This window comes from Tinamus guttatus, unplaced genomic scaffold (assembly GCF_059628265.1).
Source record: "Tinamus guttatus ecotype Peru unplaced genomic scaffold, ASM5962826v1 Tinamus_guttatus_pri_ptg000474l, whole genome shotgun sequence".
NCBI lineage: Eukaryota > Metazoa > Chordata > Aves > Tinamiformes > Tinamidae > Tinamus > Tinamus guttatus.
This window is the reverse complement of record NW_028289008.1, coordinates 1064601-1082779: the sequence shown is the minus strand read 5'-3', so window position 1 is coordinate 1082779 and position 18179 is coordinate 1064601. Positions and strand designations below refer to the sequence as shown.

The window sequence follows — 18179 nt, the reverse complement described above, 5'->3', positions numbered from 1 at the left end:
CAGCAGAGGAGAGGGGCAGCTCTCCTGCCACAGGTCATTGCCTCCCACCCCACCAAAGGGCTAAGAGGGACTGCCCTGCGACGTCCCCCTCGGAGAGGTGACATACCCAGCCGGTAAAGTGAAAGGTTTCCAGAAGGCCTCTCTGTCCCTCTCCTTGCCCCCCCTGGCAGCACATTGATGGTGTTGCTCCTTGTTTCCCCTATCGTCCATGCTTTTCCTGTTCTTGCCCTCAGCCTTCTGCAGCTGGATGTTTTCAGCTGCAGTTCAGACACTGATGCTACAAGTTGTGTGACAGAGGGGTCTGCACGGGAGTGAGATTTCCCAAGCCCCCTTTTGTCCTGTGGAGCTCCTGGAAATGCAGCCTGTGAGCCTAGGAATTGCACTGACTCTCCCTTAAGGAGAGCCTGTCTTCAGTGCTAACGCTCCTTTTGCTGTTTCCCTGTGGTGTCCCGCCAGGCTGCCACCTGCCCTCCAGAAAGGCTCTGCTGTCTCATGGCCTATCTGTGATACCTGAGCGATGTGTGAGGAAGCTGCCGAGATGCTGAGGGTATGGAGGTGGTGGTGGGAGGCTGTCCGTGAGCAGCTGAAATGAGCCCTGTGTGTCTCTGGCCAGGAGTGTGGAGACCTCCCTTAGGTGTGTGGAGAAAGGAAGAGAAATTTGGAGATGGGCACTTTGAAACTGCACAGTTCTGCTCTCAGCAGAGCCTGGTCTCCTTTGAGGGCAGCATAATGAACACGATGATCCTCTAGCTCAAGGAGACATGAGTACAGGACAGATGAGAACAAGACTAATAGCTAAACAAGATAAACTGCACTAAGATACTCTTACTAAAGAGAGGTAATGGAGGACGGTGTCAGAAAACTGAATGACTTCAGGGTTTTTATGTTCAAAACATTGTCTTAACTTCTCCATATCTTCTATTCTTTAGAGATTCCCACATGACTGGAGGGAGCTAATGTCCAACAGCAGCTCCCTCAACGAGTTCCTCCTTCTGCCATTCTCAGACACGCGGGAGCTGCAGCTCTTGCACTTCTCGCTCTTCCTGGCCATCTACCTGGCTGCCCTCCTGGCCAACGGCCTCATCATCACAGCCGTAGCCTGCGACCACCACCTCCACACCCCCATGTACTTCTTCCTCCTCAACCTCTCCCTCCTCGACCTGGGCTCCATCTCCACGAATGTTCCCAAAGCCATGGCCAATTCCCTGTGGAACACCAGGGCCATTTCCTATTCGGGATGCGCTGCCCAGGTATTTTTCTTCCTCTTCTTGTTTGCAGGAGAGTTTTATCTCCTCACAATCATGGCCTATGACCGCTATGTTGCCATCTGCAGACCCCTGCACTATGGGACCCTCATAGACAGCAGAGCTTGTGTCAGAATGGCAGCAGCTGCCTGGGCCAGTGGCTTTATCTATGCTTTCTTGCACACCGGGAACACATTTTCCCTACCCCTCTGCCAAGGCAATGTGGTGGAGCAGTTCTTCTGTGAGATCCCCCAGATCCTCAAGCTCTCCTGCTCAGATTCCTACCTCAGGGAAGCTGGGATTATTGGGGTTAGTGCCTGTTTAGGCTTTGGGTGTTTCGTTTTCATTGTGGTGTCCTACGTGCAGATCTTCAGAGCTGTGCTGAGGATCCCCTCCGAGCAGGGCCGGCACAAAGCCTTTTCCATGTGTCTCCCTCACCTGGCTGTGGTCTCCTTGTTTGTCATTACATTAATGTTTGCCTACCTGAAGCCCCCCTCTATCTCCTCCCCACTTCTAGATGTGGTTGTGTCCATTCTGTACTCGGTGGTGCCTCCAGCCCTGAATCCCCTCATCTACAGCATGAGGAACAAGGAGCTCAAGGAGGCACTGAGGAAACTCATCCAGTGGGTACAAGGTCAATGATAACAACTGTTTCATTCACTCACCAGGATATCAAGCACCGAGGCTGTATTTTATCAATTTCTTTCTTTTTTACTTCTCTTTTACATCCATCTTAATAATAAATAATAAAATAAAGATACCTAGTTTTTGTCACATCTGCACAGGAATCTCTCATTTAGCCCTTAAACATAGACCATGACAAAGCAGGAAGCCAGGCTGCCCCCTTCACTAGCAGAGAGGGGGGATTCTCTGAGCCTCTTCTTTGAGCTCCCTTGGATGTGCCCAGTGCAGGAGCAGAGTTTCCCTCTGCAGCGTCTTTTCCAGCACTGACACCAAGGGACCTCTGGGGTACAGAGTCACAGCTGGACAAGGGCAGGTGGGCTGAGACCAGGGGTCCACTGTTGTTTAGGAGATCTCAGCTCTCGTGCCTATGGTTAGAGTGGGATTTCAAATCTCTCTCATATGACAGAAATGGCAACCAAGTGTCATCACAGGTTTCCATGGCTCCATGCAAAGCTCCAACACACAAACCTAAACATGACTGAATTGAAAGAAAGTCTAGAGGCAGCCTTCCTGTGGCAGTTCATCTTTCCTGAAGACACATTCCAGGAGGGCAGCAGGACTTTCTCTATTTAGAGTTGTCCTCCCCATTTCCGTGCTGTCCTTCCACGCTTTATTCTGCAGATATGGCCCAGGAAATCTCATAACCTGGTAGAGATAGACTTGTTTTTCCTCGTACCCTGGAAGAACAGTCAGGACCAGTCCTTGGGCTCCCTTAAGCCACAGCTGGATTCCAGAATAACATTTCCATAATAAAAGGGGATTTGCCCTATGATGGCGGTGAATCTGGCCTCTCTTTAGAAACTAAAGTCAAAAAATATGCTCAAGGGTGTGTAATCACAAATGGGCCTGCTCTTCTGCTTGAGAACTCTATGAGATCCAGGGGATGACCTCAGCATTCCTGGGTGATCTGTTAGCCTCAATTTAGGGTTCATCTCTCAGTGACCACTGCAGATAGGCAATGGTCTCTGCATTGCCTGTGCCAGGCTGCCCCACACGTGATTGTGCTGATGAGAGAACCCCCAGGGGATCTCCAGGCACAGGGTTTGCCTGGGAGTGGGCACTGAGTGCAGCTTTAATGAAACAGGGATGACTCACAGTGCAGGGACCAGAAGGTAGAGCACTAAACCCAGGTGCACATGGGGAAAGGAGGGCTCTGCAATCCCCAGAGAGGCAGTGGGGACCCAAGAGGCCCAGGGAAGGGGCAGTGGAGGGCGATTCCTGCACCCGCAGTGAAACACCACAACCTGGAGCTAGTGGCCACCCAAAGACATCTCCTGCCATTGCAATATTGTGGGGGCACTGTGAGTACCGTCAGAACTCAGCCACCAGTATCAGTGGCCACAAGGGCACACTGATGGCTCATGCTCAATTTGTTGCCAACCACGATTCCCAGGTCACTTTTTGTGGAGCTGCTCTCCAACAGGTCAACCCCCGTCCTGTCCTGGTGCATGGGGTTACTCCTCCCTAGCTGCAAGACCCATGTTGAACTTCATGATGTTCCTCTACCCTCAACTCTCCAGGCTGTCCAGGTCCCTCTTAAAGCCTGCACAGACCTCTGGGCTATCAGCCATTCCTCCCACTTTTCTATTCTCAGCAAACTTGCTGAGGGTGCACTCTGTCCCTTCAGGTCACTGATTAATAAACTGAACAGGCTTTGACTGACTCCCGATACCAATAGTTGCAGGTCTCCAACTAGGCTCTGCACCACTGATCACAACCCTAAAGCCTAAACCCCAAACCCAGCTGCTCACATGGAGGTGACCTCACAGGTGCAACCCCACCACATCCCTGCTGCTGCCTGTGGCCTTCAGAGACAGCAGCTTCCTCAAACCCCTTCCCCACACAGGAACCACTGCTGCCCTCTCAGCTCCTCTCACCACAGAGACCCCCACCCACCGCCCACGCCTGCCTGCCTGCTGCCGGCCAATCAGGCACTCACAAAGACATGACGTCACAGCGCCGTCCCGCCCAGCTCTCTGGCCCTGCCCTCCAGGGCAGCAATGGCCTCCCCAGCCCTTCCCCGCCAGGAGCCCAGCCCGGGCTCAGCAGCTGCTCCGCGGAGATGATCTCAGCAGCGCAGAGCCCCGCAGGGCCCGGCTGCTGCCCAAGGAGGCGCTGCGGGAGCGGTGACCTCACAGTCACCAGGCAGAGCCAGCCCTGCTGCTGCCCAATCAGCTCTGCCCGCAGCGGGGACCTCCCAAGCAGCGGCCACGCCCTCTCCCTGCAGCTGGCCTATCAGGGGCTGCGGCAGCAGTGACCTCATCATGCCCAGTGCAGCCATTGGCTGTCAGCTGCCATGGCAACGCTGCGGCCTCCTGCCCAGCCAGCAGCTCCGCCCTCCCCTGCCGCAGGTGGAGCCATCTTGCGGGGTTGGGGGCAGCGGGGCCCCGTGAGTGGGGCAGGTTGGGGCCCTGGGGTGCGTTGGCTGCCCCGGTGGGGCTGGGCTCTGCCGCAGGGGCCCTGCGGAACAATTACTTTTACAATTACTTTTACAATTCCTTTTGCATTTTTACAATTACAATTACTTTGTTTGGCGATTTTAGATTCTACCCCATCACATCTGGTGAGGATTCTTCATGGGGACAGATGTTTTTAGCTCTGCAAGCATAAACATTAAAGAGACCAGACACAGAGATGGGTTCTGTGCTGCTCAGTGCACAGTGCAACACATGCACAACACCTGAAGAATGGTGGGTAATGCGCGGGCAACACACACAGAACACAAGGAAAACGCACGTGTGGTGTGTGCAGAACCCTTGGGCAGCATGCGTGCAACATGTGTGCAACCCATGCAGAGCGTGTATGTAAGACACCTGCAGTGGATGCATGGTGCACGCGGAACACCTGCAAGATGCGCACATGGTGAGCACGCAACACGCGCGCCTCATGCTGGGTGCGTGTGCGCTGCACACGCAGCCCCACTGCAAGGAATAACCCCAGACACCAGTACAGGCTGGGGACCGACCTTCTGGAGAGCAGCTCTGCAGAGAATAACTTGGGCATCATGGTGGACGACAAGTTGACCATGAGGCAGCGGTGTGCCCTCGTGGCCAAGAAGGCCAATGGGATCCTGCGGTGCATTGAGAAGAGCGTCTCCAGCAGGTCGAGGGAGGGGATCCTGCCCCTCTACTCAGCCCTGGTGAGGCCACATCTGGAGTATTGTGTCCAGTTCTGGGCCCCACAGTACAAGAGGGATGTGGATCTGCTGGAGAGAGTCCAGCACAGGGCTACGAGGATGATCAGGGGCCTGGAACATCTGCCCTATGAGGAGAGGCTGAGGGAGCTGGGCCTGTTCAGCCTGGAGAAGAGAAGGCTGAGAGGGGATCTGAGCAGTGTCTAGAAGTACCTCAAGGGAGGCAGTGAGGAGGATGGTGCTGGCCTCTTTTCACTGGTGGCCACTGACAGAACTAGAGGGAGCGACCGGAAACTCAAGCACCAAAAGTTCTACAGGAACTTAAGGAACAATTTTCTTAACAGTGAGGGTGCCATAGCCCTGGAACCGGTTGCCCAGAGAGGTTGTGGAGTCTCCTTCTCTGGAGATCTTCAAACCCGCTTGGACACAGTCCTGTGCCACGTGCTCTAGGTAACCCTGTGTGTGCAGAGGGGTTGGATTAGATGATCTTTAGAGGTCCTTTGCAACCTTAAGCATTCTATGAAATGGCATTGTATGAAATGGATCCTGGCAACAGGGCCCTGCGGCTGCTGTGGGGAGGATCACACTGGGGAAAGGGAACCCAAGGGTCAACGGTCCTGAGAGTGGGGGCACAAGTGGGATGGTTCATAGGGCCTATGGATGAACTGTGCTAGCGGGGGGATGGGCACTGAGGACAAGGACCCCCAGGTGAACTGTTCTGCAAGTGGGAGCCTGTGGGTGGTGGCTCCTGGAGGGGGTGGACCCGAGCAGATGGGGACCCCCTGGCTGAAGTGTTCAGGGACTTGGGCCCCTACGGAAGAAGGGTCTGGGGAGCTGGGACCCACGGGGAAAGTGCTTAGGAGATGGGGGCCCATGGGAGAAGGGGCCGGGAGGTGGGGGCCCACAAATAAAGGGTCCAGGGAAGCAGGGTCCATGGATAAGGCTCTAGGGAAGCGGGGCCCATGGGTAAAGGGTCTAGGTAAGCGGGGCCCACGCATAAAGAGTTCAGGGAAGTGGGGCCCATGGGCAAAGTGTTCAGGATGTGGAGGTCTGTGGGTAAAGGACCCAGGGTAGGGGGACCTACTGATGAAGGGTCCAGGGCTACTGATGAAGGTAGGGCTGCTGATGGGGACCCTTGGTGATGGGTGCTGCCGTTTTGCGCCCACAGGAGACGGGTCCTGCAGATTGGGGGACACCAGTTGTGAGGCCTTGGGTCTGAGGTCCATGGGGGATGGTTGCTGGCAGTGGGGGCCCATGGGTGAAGGGTCCAGGGCAGGGGGCACTATGGAAGAATGGTGCAGGGAAGCAAGACCTACAGGTGACAGGTCTGAGAGTTGGGGATTCATGGGGGAAGGAGCTGGGGGGGGGCGGGTCTGGAAATAAGGGTCCAGTATACGAGGCCTCATGGGTGATGGGTTCCATAGGTGGGGGTCAATGGGGTCCTGGGAATGGGGGTCCATGGCTGAAGTGGTCCTGGGGGAGCCGGGCCCATGGATGAAGGGTCCTCTGGGCCTAGCCCTGGGACTGAAGCAGCCTGATGGTCAGAGCAGGTGGGTGAGGGATCCTGCAGACTTCTTCCCATGGGTGAACTGTTCCTCGGCCATTGGCCTTGGGTGGGGGGTCTTGTGGGTGGGGGTCCTATAACAATGGAAACATGGGCTGAAGTTTTAGGGATGAAGGAGTCTGGGGTCAGGAGCCCAGGGTTGAGGTGCCCAGGTGGGACGTGTCCCTGAGTGGGGGGCCCTGGTGTTGAGGGCCCAAAGGTGACGGGTCCAGCTGGTTGGGACCCAGCAGGGAGGGCTCCTGGTACAGGTGGCCCCACAGCGAGGGCTCCTCGTGCTGGGACCCCCAGGGTGGCAGGTCCCGGTGGCAGCGCCCCAGGGGCACTGGGTGCCGGGGGCCGCAGGGCGAGGGGCGCCGCGCGCGGGGGCACCTGTGCGGGGGCTCGCGGGGCCGCGGGCCCCGTCTGCAGCTGCAGCTCCGGCACGGGGGGGGCGCTGGGCCCCACGGCCCCCTCCAGCTCCTTGGAGCGCAGCATCCGCGGGGAGCCCTGTGCCGGGCTCGGTGTCACCAGGAGGCACCCAGCAGTGCAGGGGGGCAGGGCCCCCTTCCCCCTGGAGCCCCAGCCACTCCATGGAGTTTCCCTCCTGCCCCAGGAGCCCCTGGCAGCTCTCCAGACCCACTGGAACCCCCACCTGCACCACAGGGCACTTATGGGATCCCCTCCATACCCATTGGGATTCCTTTGCCTGCACCCCAGGGCAACCACTGGAGCCCCAGACGCCTTGGAACCACCCTGCCTGCACCCTGGAGCAGCCTGGGAACCCCACAGACCCACTGGGATCCCCCCGTTGCACCTTAGGGAACCCTTGGTCTTCCCCAGACTTCTTGACACCCCCACCTGCACCCTGGAGCACCCATTGGACCCCCAGATCCCTCAAGACCCCCTGTGGCACCACAGGACACTCTGGGGATCCCTGGTCCCTTGCAACCCGCTGCCGGCACCCTGAGTCACCCAGGGGACTCCACCAGATCCTTTGGGACCCCCTGTTGCAGGAGAGGGCACCTTTGCCCCCCTCGCCCCCGTGCAGACCCCTTGTGACCCCCAGGGCTGCACCCTGAGACACCCTTGTTGCCCTCCAGACCCACTGGGACCCCCCACCAGGTACCCTGGGACTCCCTTGCTCACCCAGACCCTTTGGGACTCCCCTGCTGCACCCCGGGGCACCCATGGAACCCCCAGAGAGCCATCAGAACTCCCTGCCCGCACCCTGGGGCACCCATGGGACCCCACCAAACCCCTTGGGATTCCCCTCTTGCACCACAGGGCACCTTTGGAACCCTCCCCCACTACAGATGCCTCGTAACCCCCTGCCTACACCCTGGGCATCCTTGACCTGCCCCCCCTGCCCCACACACACCCATTGGGACCCACTCTTGCACCCTGGGATCCCTTGGAACCTCCCAGACACACTGAGATCCCCCCACCTGCACCCTGGGCATCATTCCCCACCCCCAATCCATTGGGACAGCCTCTGTTGCACCCTGGGGCACCTATGGGACCCTCCAACCCCTTGGGACCCCCCTGCCTGCGTCCTAGGCCACCATTACACATTGGGATCCCCATGTTGCACCATGGATACTCCAGACCCCTTGGAACCCCCATGTTGGACCCTGGGACACTCATGGGATCCCCAGATCCCTTGGAATCCCTCTGTTGTAAACTGGGGTACAAATGGGACACTGCTGACCCCTTGGGACCCCCCAGCCTCCACTCTGAGGCACCCATGGGCCCCACCAGACCCTTTGGGGCTCCCCTGTTGCACCCTGGGGCATCCTTGGGACTCCCAGACCCATTGGGTCCATCCTGCCCATGTTCTATGGTACCACTGTGCCCCTCAAGACCCGCTGGGAACCCCTGGGAGCACCCTGGAGCACCCATGGTCCCTTCAGACCGTTTGGGACTCCCCCTGTTGCACCACAGGGCACCACTGAACCCTCCTGTCCCACCCCAGATCCCTTGGGACACTCCTGTTGCACCCTGGGATCCCCCCCAGACCCATTTAAATGCCCATGTGGGACCCTGGGGCACCCACGGGACACCCCTCCAATCTTTCTTGCCCCCATGTTGCTCCCTTGGAATACACTTGGGACCCCCCTACCTGCAGCCTGGGGCTCCCCTGGGCCCCTGCAGACCCCTCAGAACCCCCCTCTTGCAGCATAGGGCATCTTGGGAAGCCCCTGGAAACATTTTCCAACCCCTGCCTGCACCACAGGACAGGATCCTTGTGCTCTTTGGACCCCCCAGTGCTCTGAGACTCTCGTTAAAAGCCCCGATGATCCACCCCATTGGTACCCGCTCCCACCAGCTCTGCCCTGTGACAGCCATGGGACCCCCTGGACCTTAAGTGCCAGGGGCCCCTTTGGCACACTCCACACAGACCTCTTTAGACCCCGCAGATCCCCTGGTGTCCCCCTCAGGGGAAGGAACCTTTCGGTCCCGGCTCGCCCACCCATGGGACCTTGTTGCATCTCACTTGGGATTTGGCAGTGGTGGCATCAGGGTCCTTGGCCACCTTGCGCACCATCAGCAGCTTCTGCAGGGAGGCTCTGAAGAGCCTGGGGAGGATGGGGGTGTCGACGGACGGAGCGGGGACCTGCAAGCCTGTGCCCATTCCCATAATCTCAGAAGAAGAGATGGAGACCCCGGGCAGGGTGCACACGAGCACATGTGTGTGCTGCAAGCGGGAGTCATGGACATGTGCATGAGCACCAGCGTCTCACACACGGGTGACATGAGGTTGACCACAGGCACCCATGTGTCGTGACCATATGCATGAGAACACGCGTCCTGCCCATGCAGGACGCCAGTGTGCTGAAGAGCACACACGTGTCACAGGAGGCACAGGTGGCCGTGAAGACTCGGACACCTGCCGTGCGTCTCCCGTGTGCAGCGCACACACTCACCAGCTTGCACGCACCGCGCACATGGGTGGCCAGGCTCACGCACAGCCCGTGTGCCATGCAGGCCCCTGCCACGAGGAGACAGGAGCAGGCGCAGCGCACACACGGGCGCACGCGCACACAGGCGTACGCACACACACATCCGAGCACACATGCACATCCAGCCACACGCACATACAGGCACATGCCACTGGGAGACAGGAGTGGGCGCAGAGCACGCGCGCACATGGGCGCACACACACACAGATGCACGCACACACGGGTATACACACATGTCAGAGCACACGCACACCCAAGCACACGCATGTCTAAGCACATGCATGTACATGCACGTGCATGTCTGAGCACACGGAGAAGCTCCTGGGATGGAGCGGGATTACGAGACCATGTCTGTAAACCAGATCCCATTCGGTCTCTCCAGTTCTGAACAGGCACTAAGAAGTGAGAGGGAGTCCAGCACAGGGACAAGAAGATGGTCAGGGGCTGGAGTGTGGGGCAGAAAAGGAGGTGCTGGGAGAGTGAGGTTTGTTCAGAGTAGACCAGAGAAGTCCAAGGGGGATCTTCATGCTGTGCACAGTTCCCTTGTGGAGGGCTCAGAGCAGCTGGATATTCTTGGAGGGTCACACTAATGGCAGGTGAGGCAACAGTGAGTGAAAAAAAAGGACAATGGGAAATTCTTCTTAGATGTTAAGAACCAAAGTTTTGTCTATGAGCATGACCAAACTCTGGCACAGGTTCCAGAGAGATTCTCAGATCTCCATCCTCGGAGATAACCCAAAGTTCAATGGAAAAAGCCCCAAGGACCTGCCTACTGTGACCTGCCTTCAGCAGGGCACTGGATCCCCTGCTGCAACCTCAAGGAATCTACTCTTCTGAGAAAGGGTCTACAGGCTCTTTGCTTTTAAAAGCCCTCAGCAAGGTTTCTTGGTCTGTGGTGAGATAGAGATGATATGTCAGAAAAGAGCAAACATATCCTTAACACGTGTCTTCCCTCCAGAGGACTTGAGATGGGACATTGGTTCCTACTAGGCTCCAAAACCATGGGTCAGGCCAGGTAGAAAATCTGAGGAAGTTTCTTCAAATCCTATGAATTATGTCTAGCTTTCTTTCATCTGACCCCGAGGAAAGCCATTTCTCTTTTGCACCTTACTTATGCTTTGGGGATTGCCATTACACCTCCAAGTAGTGTTTCTCCCCTGGGTATAGTTCCTGGCACCTGCCTGTCTTTGGGATCTATAGAGCCCTGGCACCCTGCATCTCCCACACTTTTGACCCCACCTGCTTCTCTTTGGGATCTGTAGAGCCCTGGCACCCTGCATCTGCCACACTTTTGACCCTGGACCCTGTCTCAGGACAGGCCCACACACTGCAGCACTGCTGTCCAGGTTCCTGTATGGAGCCTGTAAGGCACTGCTGTGCCTCAGAAGCTGCATTTTGACTGTTCACAAGTGGGTGAGATGACCATGTCCTGGGTCCTCTACTGCTGAGGCTTCCAACAACCAACATTCCTCTTCCTGTAGCGTTTGCACGGTGCTGGAGCAAATCTTGAAGAAGGGAGACTGCATCCCTCTTGAAGCTTTCAGATATGTGGCATTCCAGACACTGAAAAGCAAAGCACGCCTTTCCTCCTTTCTTTCAGTTGCCTGTTCAGCATCTAGCATCCTGTTTTTCGCACAGGAAGGCCCTTTCTGGACCCGGGAGTCTCTACCTATTCTCTCTCCTGTTTCTTCTGTGTCTGCTCAGTCTGCTCAATGCACTAGGGTCATGGGAAGTATTGGTTTAGGGAGCTCCCCTGAAGCTATGAGAAGCTGCAGAGCTCAAGGCCTGATGGAGGAAGTCTGGAACGTGGATGTTTCCCCTGCCCACTCCTGCTCCCATCTTAAGGGTCCAGGTGGGTCCAGTGCTTTTGGTGTTAGGGGATTGAGTTTCCTTTGACATTCCCAAGTCCTTCTTTGGGTTGCTCTGAGCAGCCAGAAAATCTCTCTTCTCTAGGGTCTTTTCCCTACTTTTGTAGAGAAGCTGAGGCAGGTCTGGGATCTCCAGAAGCAGCATGGCCCACATCATGACCCAGGACCCCCAGGAGCTGTGTGGCTCTCCCATTCCCACATGTCCTGATTAAACTGACAATTTCTAACACCATCTTTACAGGATATGAGTTGGCCATTGTAGAACCGCAGTATTGTGACTCCCTCTGTTACTTTCTGTTCACTCTGGTGCTGGTTTGCACTTCAAGGAGTTTAAAGGTTGCTCTCTTTCAGGAAGGCTGGCCCTTGTGGCAAGGGAACCTCGCTGTTGACAGGTTGGACTTAGCATACACTCAAAGAGCACAATTATTATTTATGAAATTATTTCAAGCTTTATTTCAGTTTCTTTGCAATTAAGAAAAACCCTGTGTTTGTTTGCAGCTAGTTCTCTAAGGAAAGCAGTTGGCAGTTGCAGCAGATGAGCTCTAACTTTCAGTTGCTGATTCAGCAGAACAGAGAAGCTTCTAACAAGAGTGATGGAAGTCCCAGGTGGCTGATGTGAGAAATGGCAGGTTGGGGAGGGAAGGAAGAGTGTCCATACAGTGCTTGAGCTCTGGGACACCAGTCCTTCTAGATGTCCAGACTTCAATGGGAGACATTCTGGATTGATTCCAATTTCAGAATATTGCTCTCAATTACTTGGAAAGCTGAATATTCATAGTAAGAATAAAAGCCTTTAAAATCAGAAATACTTGTATGTTATTAATGTCTCCACCTTTCAGCTATGCTCCCCAAACCTCTCCAATTAGTCATGCAAGATTGATGAAAATGGCAGGGAGGGACATGGTTTGTGAGAGCTTTTTGCATTTTAATAAGCTCCATGGTGTATTCGGTGCTGAATCCATGAACCTCAGTTACTGAGAGGAGAATTCAACGTCAAGATCAACCCCCAACATTTTGTTGAGTTTTAATGGGTCCCACTGATACTTGTTAGCAGTAAAGTGTCTCCAGGGGCTGATTAGAGCAGAAAATTGTCATCACTGATAACAGGTAGGCAGAGGAAACGTACAGGTGGCTCTGATGCCACATTAACCGTTGAGGTGTTTTATCAGGCAAAATGTCCAAGCTCGGCCACTGAGCTTCTGGGAAAGGAGATCCTTTCCCCCACATGTTTTCCAGGTCCTCTTGGGGACAGTGTGTGGGTGGGGGTGTGCAGCGCTCAGTGCAGGACAATGATATGACACCTTTCGGGGTGTCAGCAAGAGGGACACTGAGGCCCAGTGTCTCCTGACAGGCCTTGGTGGCAGAGACAACAGCCATAGTCAAGAAGATGCTGACCTGCTCTGGTGTCTTTGAGCCTTGACAGTGCCTTTGTCTGTCTCCAGTAGAGCCTGTCCTGTGCTGTCTCATGCCTGCAGCCGTGTCCATGCAGCCTGTAGACACCCACCCTGCTTCCCCACTTTGCTCTCACACGGGATCTCCTTCCCTTCACTGTTGTCTCTGCATCCCCACTGGCTGTTCCTTCCCAAAGCCATGGGATGATCCTTGACTCCTCCTGGGTGTCCTGTTGCACCACAGCACCAGCCTTCAGGTCCCATTTCTTCATGCTTATGTCCAGTCTGAAATTCTCTAAACTGGGGATTTTTTGGGTTGTTTTGGCTATTCATACTGCCTCCCACTACCAAGTAAAGCTCCTGGCAGTACCACAGGGACCTGGACAGACTGGACAACTGGGCGGTGAAAAACCTCATGCAATTCAACAAGGCCAAGTGCAAGGTCCTGCACCTGGGGAGGAATAACCCCAGACACCAGTACAGGCTGGGGACCGAGCTTGTGGAGAGCAGCTCTGCGGAGAAAGACCTGGGTGTCATGGTGGACGACAAGTTGACCATGAGGCAGCAGTGTGCCCTCGTGGCCAAAAAGGCCAATGGGATCCTGGGGTGCATTAAGAAGAGCGTCTCCAGCAGGTCGAGGGAGGTGATCCTGCCCCTCTACTCAGCCCTGGTGAGGCCGCATCTGGAGTACTGTGTCCAGTTCTGGGCTCCACAGTACAAGAGGGATGTGGAGCTGCTGGAGAGAGTCCAGCGCAGGGCTACAAGGATGATCAGGGGCCTGGAACATCTGCCCTATGAGGAGAGGCTGAGGGAGCTGGGCCTGTTCAGCCTGGAGAAGAGAAGGCTGAGAGGGGACCTGAGCAGTGTATATAAATACCTCAAGGGAGGGAGTGCAGAGGACGGTCATGGTCTCTTTTCAGTGGTGGCCACTGATAGGACTAGAGGAAATGGCCAGAAACTGAAACATCAAAAATTCCATAGGAACTTAAGGAAAAATTTCTTAACAGTGAGGGTGACAGAGCACTGGAACAGGCTGCCCAGAGAGGTTGTGGAGTCTCCTTCTCTGGAGATCTTCAAAACCCGCTTGGATGCAGTCCTGCGCCACGTGCTTTAGGTGTCCCTGCGTATGCAGGGGGGTTGGACTAGATGATCTCTAGAGGTCCCTTCCAACCCTAAGCATTCTATGATTCACAGTGTGGGGAAGAATATAACCTTGTCTGTCAGGACAGATAGAAGTTTGAGGAACTGAGGACAGGGCCGAGGGGAAGGGCCTTGGTGCTACGAGGGATGCCATATGAGGCAGTGGTGCATGGTCATGTGAATAATGCCAGATGCCTGTGGGGCTGCATTAGTAGTAGCATGGCTAACCAGAGGAGGGGAGCTGTTATCTGTCTCCAAGGGGGACTTTTCCTGAAGGCAGTGGTGGCACTCAACTTTAGGGGAGCATGTATGAAACCCAGGTGTCCTAGGTGGTTGCCAACTAATTCGAAGGGCCCGATTTTCCTGTTGGTTCCCTCTTAAATATGCTACAAATGTGGTGGTTTTGCTGGAGACCTCAGGCATCTGACACGGCCGAGTAGACCTGTTTTCCTTGCATGAAATCAAATGTCTGCACAGAATCATGCAAGCTCTTTGCAATGGGCATGGATCTCCTCATTGCTTGTCAGAACAAGTGGACATTTGCACCTGTCTTGGACCAGCTCTGTCCAACGTGGACTGCCTCCCCCTTGGAAAATATCCAAAGGGGCGAGTGTGTGTGCACAGCTGATTCACTTCTCCCAGGGACTGCAGTGGGAGCTCAGAAAACCAGCTCCCATACAGGCAGCCATTTTGTGCACCCCAGCAGCTGGACAAAGGGAATCCTCCTCTGAGTTTGTGGAGTGCACAAGAGCAAACTGAATCCTCCTGCACTCCTGGAGCTTCTCAATGGGCATTAGCTGAACTGCTGAACTGCTCTAAATCACCTCCTGAAGCATGAGGGTGTTAACTCCCTTCTTGCCCCTGTGCAAGTGTTCTGAGTTCTTATGGGATGGAAGTAGAGGCTTCAACAGAGGCAGGACATGTCCACTCTCCTAGACAACCATCCTCTGATGAGGCCAGCTGCATGCTGGATTCGTTCCACGGACTCTCTCTCTTTACATCAGTGGACCTTTGCCAGGGATGACCTTGCTGCCTTGCAGGGACTGTCAGCCTTGGAGCCCCAGAAATGCCTGGAGGCTGCACAGGGGACAGAAAACGTCCCATCTGCAGCTGGGCAGCTGGGTCCCTGCTCCTGAGCTGGGCCTGGCTCCTGGGACTGCGGGAGCCCATGGCAACCTGGCAGGTGCTGCAGAGAGACAGCTCTGCCCAGGAGCAGCTCCTCCTAAAGGAGCACCAAGACTCAGGGCACTGCCCGCAGGCACCAGGCTGGGAGGAGTCGCTCATAAGTGAAAGACAGTTGGGAATGGGAGGACGGCTGAGCTCACTGCAGGCAGAAACCTCCCCAGCCCTTGACGCGGTAAGTCTCTGGCTGCAGGGGTACACTGCTGCGGTTCCTGGAGGGATCTTCTGAACCTGGCGCCTTCAGCAGCTGATTGGATTTGTCAGGGTGGCTCTCCCAGCTTCTCCTGCTTGGAACTGGTCGTGCTTTAGAGCAGGGACTCCCAGCCACACATTCAGAGGGATCACGGCTGCCTTCGCCCACCCCTCTGCCTGCAGACACAGCCAACATCCCCTCCCCGGCCTCAGCAAGGTTTGTCTCACCTGCTCTTTTGCACCTGCAAACACGGAGGTGCCCTGGGCAGGGTCCTGCCCCTGGCAGGTGTCTACAGGGCAGAGCTGAGCACCCAGCGGGTGCGATGGGGTCTGTGAACATGGACAGGGCAGAGATGTGGGGACAGAGAAGCAGCTCCTGCAGGGACGGCTCCAGGCAATGGAATCATGGTGAGAGGAAACTGCCTCCTGCAGCACCCCTTCCCACCAGCACAGCCCTCTGCGCTCCAGGCCATGGGGGCCAGGGCAGGAGTTGTCCCAGAGCAGCCAGATGTCCAGGAGAGGAGACACATCTGAGTGCCCCTCTCTGCCTGCCAGGCCTTGCCTCCCTCGGCACAGCTATCATGGTGTTACTCCATGATCCCACCTGCCCACGTTGCCCTTCTGCTTCCCTTGGACTCTCTGGGCAGGGGGTTTCTGATGCAGGTCAGACACTGGCCCTGTGGGTCCTGCCATGTAGATGGGTCCTGGACTGTGAGGTGCCCAAGTGCCCTCTAAGCTGTGGGGCTCAGGGAAGTGCGGTTGGAGGAGCTTGGAATGAGCCACCTCTCTCATCAGGGCACCCCATCCTTAGGACATCCTGCCGTCTCCCTGGGTGCCTGTCTGGGCTGCAAGCTACCCTCTGGAAGAGCTCAGCTCCCCCGTTACAGCAGGTGCTGTCTGGGTGCCCCAGGGAGAAGCCTTCTGGAATCTGAGGTCACAGAATCGCTGCAGGGAGGTGGATGTTGGCAGCTGGCAGGAGCCCAAGGTGTTGCTGGCTCCAAGGGGAGGGCAGAAACCTGCCTGACATCCCCTCCAGAAGAGTGCTGGTGGACATGATGTAAAGGAATCCTCTGCTCTCCATGGTGTCATTTAATTGAGGGGTAACATGAGTGCAAGCATCCTACACCTCCAAGGTGAGAGCACAGGGCAATTGGGACCAAGGAAGATGGAGAGGCCAGCTCTGCTCCCCCAGCATCAAGGCCAAGAGCTGAAGCCATAGAGTTCAAGGATGGTCCTCCTAAAATGAGGGGGGAGGCAATGAGTGTGTGTTTGGGCAAGGATATGAGCAAGTTTTGCTCAGAGAAGTTTTCTCTAACTTGTCCATGTCTCTTCTTCCTCAGATATTGCCCCTATGCTGCAAAGGAACAAATGTCCAACAGCAGCTCCCTCAACGAGTTCCTCCTCCTGCCATTCTCAGACACGCGGGAGCTGCAGCTCTTGCACTTCTCGCTCTTCCTGGCCATCTACCTGGCTGCCCTCCTGGCCAATGGCCTCATCATCACAGCCGTAGCCTGCGACCACCGCCTCCACACCCCCATGTACTTCCTCCTCCTCAACCTCTCTCTCCTCGACCTGGGCTCCATCTCCACCACTGTCCCCAAATCCATGGCCAATTCCTTTTGGGACACCAGGGCCATTTCCTACTGGGGATGTGCTGCACAGGTCTTAACTTTTACCTTTTTCATTTCAGCAGAGTATTCTCTCCTCACAGTCATGGCCTATGATCGCTACGTTGCCATCTGCAGACCCCTGCACTATGGGACCCTCCTGGGCAGCAGAGCTTGTGTTAATATGGCAGCAGCTGCCTGGGCCACTACTTGGCTCTATGCTCTCCTGCACACTGGCAACACATTTTCCATTCCACTGTGCCAAGGCAATGTGGTGGAGCAGTTCTTCTGTGAAATCCCCCAGCTCCTCAAGCTCTCCTGCTCAGACTTCTACCTCAGGGAAGCTGGTGTTATTGTGGTTAGCGTTTGTTTAGCCTTTGGGTGTTTCATTTTCATTGTGTTGTCCTACGTGCAGATCTTCAGAGCTGTATTGAAGATCCCCTCTGAGCAGGGCCGGCACAAAGCCTTTTCCATGTGCCTCCCACACCTGGCCGTGGTGTCTCTGTTTGTCATTACTGTATTGTTTGCCTACCTGAAGCCCCCCTCCATCTCCTCCCCAACTCTAGATCTGACACTGGCCGTTCTATATTCGATATTGCCTCCAACAATGAACCCTGTCATCTATAGCATGAGGAACAAGGAGCTCAAGGAGGCACTGCAGAAAATTGTTCAGTCTGTACAATATCCCAACCAGTAACTTTTCCATGTGTATCCACTTATCATTCCCATATACTTGGCATACAGGCTGGGTCCTTCCTTCCTTCCTTCCTTCCTTCCTTCCTTCCTTCCTTCCTTCCTTCCTTCCTTCCTTCCTTCCTTCCTTCCTTCCTTCCTTCCTTCCTTCCTTCCTTCCTTCCTTCCTTCCTTCCTTCCTTCCTTCCTTCCTTCCTTCCTTCCTTCCTTCCTTCCTTCCTTCCTTCCTTCCTTCCTTCCTTCCTTCCTTCCTTCCTTCCTTCCTTCCTCCCTCCCTCCCTCCCTCCCTCCCTCCCTCCCTCCCTCCCTCCCTCCCTCCCTCCTTCCCTCCCTCCCTCCCTCCCTCCCTCCCTTTTCTCTCTTACACTCTTGATAAAATAAATAATATCAAAAATTCAGTTCATGCCATTTCTCTTCAGGTATCTCTCTTCCGATTCTGATCCAGAGACCATGTTGATGCAGGAAGCCAGGTTTCCCCCTACATCAGCAGGGAGGGGAGATCCTCAGAGCCTGCCCACCTGAAGTTTCTCAGATGCCCCAAG

At 55.5% G+C, this 18179-nt stretch overlaps 1 protein-coding gene across 1 annotated transcript; it reads left to right on the top strand.

The window, feature by feature from the left end:
• Positions 1-16705: 16705 nt before the first annotated feature.
• Positions 16706-17641, top strand: LOC148592972 (olfactory receptor 14C36-like). Its single transcript, XM_088533021.1, has one exon. The coding sequence runs from the start codon at positions 16706-16708 to the stop codon at positions 17639-17641; it is 936 nt and encodes a 311-aa protein (XP_088389147.1).
• Positions 17642-18179: the final 538 nt, after the last annotated feature.